This window comes from Eurypyga helias, unplaced genomic scaffold (genome assembly GCF_000690775.1).
Source record: "Eurypyga helias isolate BGI_N326 unplaced genomic scaffold, ASM69077v1 scaffold6069, whole genome shotgun sequence".
NCBI classification, from domain to species: domain Eukaryota; kingdom Metazoa; phylum Chordata; class Aves; order Eurypygiformes; family Eurypygidae; genus Eurypyga; species Eurypyga helias.
This window is the reverse complement of record NW_010270003.1, coordinates 23,140-30,272: the sequence shown is the minus strand read 5'-3', so window position 1 is coordinate 30,272 and position 7,133 is coordinate 23,140. Positions and strand designations below refer to the sequence as shown.

The following is a 7,133-nucleotide window of genomic DNA, read 5'->3' as shown; positions in this document are numbered from 1 at the left end:
CAGCAGCCCTTTTAGTTTGCTTGGCTGAGAAGGGAGGGGGGCAAGGGAAACAACAAAGTGTTAAGCAACTGCTCAGCAGTATTAAAATGTAAGAAGTTGCAGAAACAGCCCCTAATTTAAAGCCATAGTATAGCTTTTAATCTTCTTACTAAGACGTGCTTATAGTCAAGTGTTTCTTGATAGCAGTAGTGATGTAGCTTGGAAGTGTTGAGCAGCTCCAGGAGAACGAGACAGGTAACAGTTCTGTAGGTGCCCAGAATCTCAAATGAGTTTCACCAGGTTTGTGCTGCTCACATCAGGATGTGGTACGGAGTTCTTCCCGGCCTTCTAAAGTGCATGTGCTTACGTGTGCGGAAGGTGTAGGGCAGCGGAACAGAGGTTCAGATGAGAGAGAATGGAACCGACTGGAGTAACCCGCTCTCTATCTGCGTTTAGTGCTTTTGAAGAGACCTGGGAATCTGGGGTGACTGAGGGGTGGTGCTTGGAAGGAGAAGGAGTTCCATTAGATAAAGCAGATGCAACCACTTTGCTAGTTTTGGACTGAATGTGAGTGTTTAACTGGCTACAAAACCAGCTGTGTTCCCAAGGAACACTGCCTTTGAGAAACTGCTTCTGTTCCTGTCTGGTTGTCTGCTTACGGCTGTAGCAGTGTTAGCAATGAAACAACACTTACAACATGAAAACCTCCTTTGAAGTATTTCTGGAACAGATGCATACTGAAATACCTGTATGTATCTGAACTACCTGTGTGCACGTCTCACTCATTGCAACACCTTTAAATTTGCTTAAAACCAAACAAAACCATAGCTTTGAAAGTGCATGTTGGGGAAGCTGAGCGCTGCGGAAGTGATCTGAGGGTTGGATTACGAGAGGCTTTCAGCACTCCTTGCAGCATAACTGATTCTGTGTATCAGTAATTACCACAAGCCTTATGTCCTGCTTTATTAAGAAAAAAACCCCCACCCTATTCTCAATTGTGAGATTAAATATGCAGCTTGGAATTTGCGGTCTAACTCCACAAGGCCGCGGGTGGCTAAAAGAAGCCTTTTAAAAGTCAGGATTGTGACCCAATAGCAAATGAAAATACTGGAATACCTTGTCATCCTTGTTTTCTAATTTCTTCGGGGTTTTTTTTGTAATTAAGGTGGGTCCTGTAATGCGTACTCAGGTGTCATCTCTGGGAAAAGTACTTGGGTTCAGTGTTTCTGAGCACACTTTGGCTTTATTGCTGTACTGTCTGGGGAGCTGATAAACCCTCTGGGATCTGCACCTCAGCAGGCAGCAACCCTGGAGTCTCTGCACTGCAGCTGGTCGGAGGGGGGGGCAGAGCAGCAGTGCTGTTTTAAAACTCGGTTTTGGAGGTCTTAGTGTATCAGCCGTGTGTGACTGTCAGACATGAGATGGTGATGATCATTAACTCTTCCTGTATAGGTCTGAAATCACCAGAAGAACCACTGGTGTGTTTACCGCCAAAGGATGCCTTTCCTAATGACCCCCGGGTAATAAATAGACAGAGAAGTTCTTATTATCAGTTTCCATACTCTCCATTTTCAGACACACAAAAGGGGACAGCAGAAGATGGACTTTATACAAGACAAGTGGAGAAACGTCAAGATCAGTGTGGGCTGGGAGATCAGCCTGTTACAGCTAAGCATTCCATTAGTGCCATAATAGAGACCATTCTCTTAGAAGAATATAATCTCTTTGCAAGAAAGATTCAGGAGATCTTGCAGCAAAAGAATATCGCTTATGTTAGCGGTATGTCCACACCGGTCTTCTCTGCCCGAGAGAGGATAATGAGACTTTCTGAATACTTCTGTTTGCAGGCATCAGAGGTTTCTGTCCAAGAATACATCGAAACGCTGAGTGAAAAGTTGAATAGTGTTATTTTGTCCTCTTCGTACATTAGGCACACTGCCCCCCTTCATTCTAGCCCGGAGTCAGCAGGGGCGGTTAGGAACGCTGCCCTGAATTCCCCGCCCAAGACGTTACCTGTTAGCAAGGACTCTGACGTGGCAGCGGCCTCAGAGCCGCTGTGCAGTAACGTGGTGAAGGATGCGGAGCCTAGCGAGCAGCATTCGTCAAACGTCCCTTCAGTGAAGGAGGAAGACGACCGCCCACAGCCTAAACCAGAGGAGGTGTTGCCATCTGACCCGACCTCCTCCAGCGGGGATGTGATGGAGCCACCCGAAAACACACCGAAATCCACAGACAACTCCAACATTTCAACCCAGCCAGGCTTTTCCGTTTTAATAAGCCAGATAAAACCTGAAGTATTTAACAGTTTGGTCAAAATTATTAAAGATGTACAGAAAAACACTGTGAAATTTTATATTCATGAAGAGGAGGAAAGCATTCTCTGTAGAGAAATCAAGGTAAGTACGTTCCAGTTCGGCCTCTTTCAGTGGTGAAATAGAACAGAGCGCCTTTCGAACCAGTGTGTGAAGCTGGACATGCAGACCCAAGGTAGCCTGACCCCTGTCTCGTACCAGGACTTGGGAAGGCAGGCTGCCCTCTCCCATTTCTCACTGTAGCTCCTGAGGTGGTTGTGCTCATGTGAGCTGTTGTGCAGGCCTCGTTCTTACAGCTGGAAAGCAGAACAGGTTGCGGTTTGGTTCCTTGTGCTGATCTGCTGGCGGGTGGCCTTCTGGAGGAAAGATAATAAGGGCAAACCGTGCTAGCTTCCCATTTTGGACAGAGTGTGTGAAAGGTCCATGTGTGGGGGTTCGGGGGTTTTCCCCTTCCCCTCCAGTTAACAGTGCAGGAAACCTTTGGAGATGACCGCTCTGCGTTAAAGGTACGAGATAATGAAGGCTGCTGGCTGCGATTGAAAGGTCACGCAGTCCCCACAGACATGCCGCAGCGGCCTGTTTCTGTGCTGCTGCATCCCTCCCGTGCATGTACGGCAGAGACGAGGGAACCGGTCTGTCGGGGACTCATTTGCACAGAAAACTTACTTAATGTGGTGATCGCAGGGGGCTTGTTTGGTCGAACCGCCTGCTCACGTTTCCTTCCCCATCTTCTCTTCCTGCGGTGGTAGGAGTACCTTACGAAGTTAGGTAACGCAGAGTGCCATCCTGAACAGTTCCTGAAAGGAAGAGCTGCTCTAGATAAACTGCTGATAATTATCCAAAACGAAGACATCGCCAGCCTCATCCATAAGGTATTTCACACAAGTAGAAACAGTACTGCGGGAATGTAGATAGGGTACTGTGGGAAGCTGCTGTTCCAGCAGAGTGAGGGGAGCTTGTTTTGGGCACGGCCACTTTCTCCCACCTACGTCGCATTTGAACGACGCCCTGGGTGTAGTTGCCATCTGAAGGCCCGGAAGTGGTTGTGGTGAATACCCAGTCCCGTTCCATCATACACCCCTAATTCTGCCACCTCCCCCATGGGCTAATGTGTAATTCAGTCTCGGTGGGTTGGAGAGGGGCCTCAGGAATTCTGCATTGATGCTGCGCTGCCGAGGGTGGGCAGCTGTCGGACTGCCTTGGCTGTTCCCACCAGCTGTGGGAACATACGAACCTGTGCCGGGCAGAAACTGAAATTAGTGCAAGTGCTCAGCTTCCACTGTCTCGCTCCCGTAATGTTTTTGAGAGAGCACCTCCTGGGGCAAGAGAAAAGATGATAACTGCTTGAAAATGTGTGCTGAAGTTTGGCGTTGGGTATGAATAAGGAGGAAAATTCTGTAGTTAACGTTTTTTGTATGACCTTTGGGACGTGTCTCTGATTTATGCCGTTTCTAAACAGATACCTGCCTTAGTAACTTTGAAGAGGCTTTCTTGTGTCAGCTTTGCGGGCGTTGATAGCTTGGACGATGTGAAAAATCACACGTACAATGAACTGTTTGTGTCCGGTGGTTTTGTTGTGTCGGATGAATCTGTCCTGAATCCAGAGTCCATCACCACGGGTGAGTGTGCCGCGTTCCTAGGCGTTAGAGCGCAGACCAAAGCCTGACGAGTTAGCGTGTGAGAGAGGCCATGCACACCGCGTGAGGGATCGAGGGATGTGTGAGGTTTTTTGGAGAACCACCGATTGAGCCGCTTTCTTACCTCAGCAGCCGCTCTGGGGACATGTGAACGTGGAGATCCGCTCTCGCGTTTCTGTGTTGGTATTCAGATTGTGCAGTTATGTACAGGAGGGGAACCTTTTGTTCCTTAGTGCTCAGCCCACAAATAGGCCAGGAAGAAACTCTGAAAAGGCACATTCTTTCACTTATTTGAAGTTGAACAGTTGGTGAAGTGACCAGTTCTGAAACCTTTGCAGGGCAGATCACGTATGACTGAACTGGGCTGTGACGTAAGCAGATACCACTGTTGGGCATCTGACCTTCCACGCAGCTCCGCTGTGGAATGTGATCTGCTGGGAACAAAACCTGAAGTGGGAGGCTGATGTTCACAGTGGTGTGACCGTTCGGATGAAAACGGCAAGCACCTTTACGCGTATGCTGCAGCAGTATTTTCAGTCTGCATACCACAGACTTTAACTTCTGTTCGTTATCTCCAAAACAGATAAACTTAAACAGTTCTTGAAGTTTCTGGAGGATCTCAGTACTCCCGATGGGAAATGGCAGTGGAAAGTCCACTGCAAAATCCAAAAAAAGCTTAAAGAGCTGGGGAGGTAAGTAGTATTCTTCAAACACCAGCTGTTGAAGCGCTTCAGCTTTACGGGTGCTCTCCAAGACCCAGTTAAGTAGAACTTTGCCTTCTGACTGCATGGTTCGACTGCCCCTAAATCCAGTGCCTCTGAGGGAGCGCTGCTTTGTCCCCTGCAGGATGAATACGAATGCCCTCAGCCTGCTGACCCTCCTGAATTCCTATCAGAAGAAGCACTTGGTTGAGATTCTGTCGTACCATAACTGCGATTCTCAGACTCGAAATGCTCCAGAATTAGACTGCCTCATCCGGCTCCAGGCTCAAAACATACAGCAGAGACATGTCGTCTTCCTGACGGGTAAGCCCAGCCGCTGTGACTGCCTCTCCCCCTTCCGGCAACAGGCGCAGCCTGTAACATCTCCTTTCGTGTGTTTAGAAAAGAACCTCAAAACGCTTTCCAGTTACGTGGATAACGGAATAGTGGTCGCCACTGTTGATGACTTCATGCAGAACTTCAGGAGTCTGGTTGGGTACCACAACTCGGTCACGGCAGAAGGCAGCCTTCCTCCCGCCGAGGCTCCCAGAAAACAATCAGGTAACGCTACGCGCTCTTCTCCTTCCTTGCGCGGGTGCGGGGTGCGGTCCTCAAGCTCGTGCGCCGTTGCGCTGGGATGGCAAGGAAAACCCAGTGCTCAGGCTACTCTTTGCTGTTAAATGATGGGGGAGAAGCAGCTGAGGGGGCGCCCCAAGGAAGCTGTAGGTACAGCGCTGGGGCTGACGTGGCGTGCGGGGCAGTGCCAGCCTGGCGCCGCTCCAGGCAGAGCGTCACGGTAGCGTTTAGACAGCGTAAGGAAAGGGCTGGGATGTCAGCACCTGTACTGCTTCACTGATCAAACACTCACCTACCGTGTACCTTTAGATGCTGGTTTGACATTAACCCCTTTGGAGCTGGGAGTTGGGATTTCCCAACGCTGAACACGAGCACAATGCGCAGAAGCGTTCAGCATCGGAGTAACTGGACACACGCAGAGGGTTAAGTGTGTGTGTTGAGTAAGTGAACAGCAGTGCCGGAAGACCAAGAGTGACGCTGGACTTGCAGACCTGAAGCCTAACACTGAGCAGTGTATAGCTTTTCTAATAAAAGGTGGTCTCTCAGTAGAATAGGACTTTCTCTTTTTTTAATGTAGTTCTTGTAGAAAACGTTGAAAAGGAGGAGGAGGAGGAGGAGGACATGTCTCTGGATTCAGGGGATGAAACGTCACCAATAGAAATCTGCAGTGATTCCTCTAAATATGATACTCCTTTGGAAGCTTTGCAGACCGAGGCCAAGGGCTCCCATGGAGCAGGAGCAGGAGTGGAAGGCAGCTGCTTGCCAGTGACAGCATTCCCTGCTGAAGCACCGGCCAGCTCGATGGACAAGACCTCTAAAATGGACTTGGAAGAGATCCAGCCTATTATTCCAGTTTCTACAACATGCTCCGCTGTAGGAGAGAAACCCCGTGCAGTTGACGAAGCTCCGTTCAGTAACTTCCAGGTTTATAGCACACAACTCAACATGTCCCATCAGTTCAGTCACTTCAACGTCCTCACTCATCAGACCTTCCTGGGCACGACCTACCCCATTGCCTCCGTCAGCCAGAACCAAGAGGGAGCAAATTATTTCCTATCTGCTTACAGCCAGAGCATGGAAACAGAAAAGTCGGCATCGCCTGGTGGCTGGGCGATGTGATTCTCCCAGGCCGTGGTCAGAACAAACATCAACTCACCAGTCTCTTTTTATAAGTTGCTGTGGACTTTTCTGTTTCTAAAATGGTGGATTAACAATTTCTATTTTATTCTGGAACAAAATGTTTCTTGTCCTTTATCTCAAGTGTTTTCTTGTCTTATTTAAATCCTGATGGCCTGTAACTGTTGAAAGCATCTGAAAAATAAATATATATATTTTTTAACAGTTACTGTACTTGAATTACCTTGTTTGTTGGCACATTTCAGTTTCTACGTTTGTACCTGACCTGTACCTGGGCTGCGGTGGGAGGCGTTTTCATGAAAAATGTGTTTGCCTGAACTGTGCAACACAGCCAGTTTTTTTAACTGTAAGAGTATCCCAATCACTTTTCTTTGCATAAATATCAAAAGTTATGTATTTATTTGACGTTTGACACAGATTTTGTACAAATGTTTTTACGTAGCTCAAAGGCAGTGCAGTTTTGATGACTGTATGCTGGATTTGGGCTAAATACCTCAGTTAGCGTAACCAATGGTGCAGTTCCAGTACAGAAATAAACTCCTGATGGCCAGGGGACTTGGTAACAGATCGCAGTGTCTGTGGTTTTTGTATCGCTGTCAGGGTATGCCAGAGACGCCCCCAGCTGCCGTCGTGCCCGATTCTGATACCCGGTGCGAACTCCGGCCCCATCCGAGGGATCTTGCAGCTTGCTTTGTAATTACCGCCACGAGAGAAGCGTGGCTCTAACGACTGCGGTGGTTCGCGGGGCGTCGGAGACACCCCAGTCCTCTCCCGCTTCAGCGTAACCATCA

General features: G+C 48.6%; 1 protein-coding gene across 1 annotated transcript in view; it reads left to right on the top strand.

Moving 5' to 3' along the window:
• FAM208A (family with sequence similarity 208, member A) overlaps positions 1-6,324 on the top strand; it is a 22,195-nt gene extending 15,871 nt beyond the window's left edge. Inside the window, exons 15-21 of the mRNA XM_010158271.1 lie at positions 1,432-2,375; positions 3,041-3,163; positions 3,751-3,910; positions 4,512-4,620; positions 4,775-4,953; positions 5,032-5,190; positions 5,783-6,324. Of these exons, the coding sequence (XP_010156573.1) occupies positions 1,432-2,375; positions 3,041-3,163; positions 3,751-3,910; positions 4,512-4,620; positions 4,775-4,953; positions 5,032-5,190; positions 5,783-6,324 (2,216 nt within the window). The remainder of the gene's footprint in view (positions 1-1,431; positions 2,376-3,040; positions 3,164-3,750; positions 3,911-4,511; positions 4,621-4,774; positions 4,954-5,031; positions 5,191-5,782) is intronic.
• The last annotated feature ends 809 nt before the right edge of the window (positions 6,325-7,133 follow it).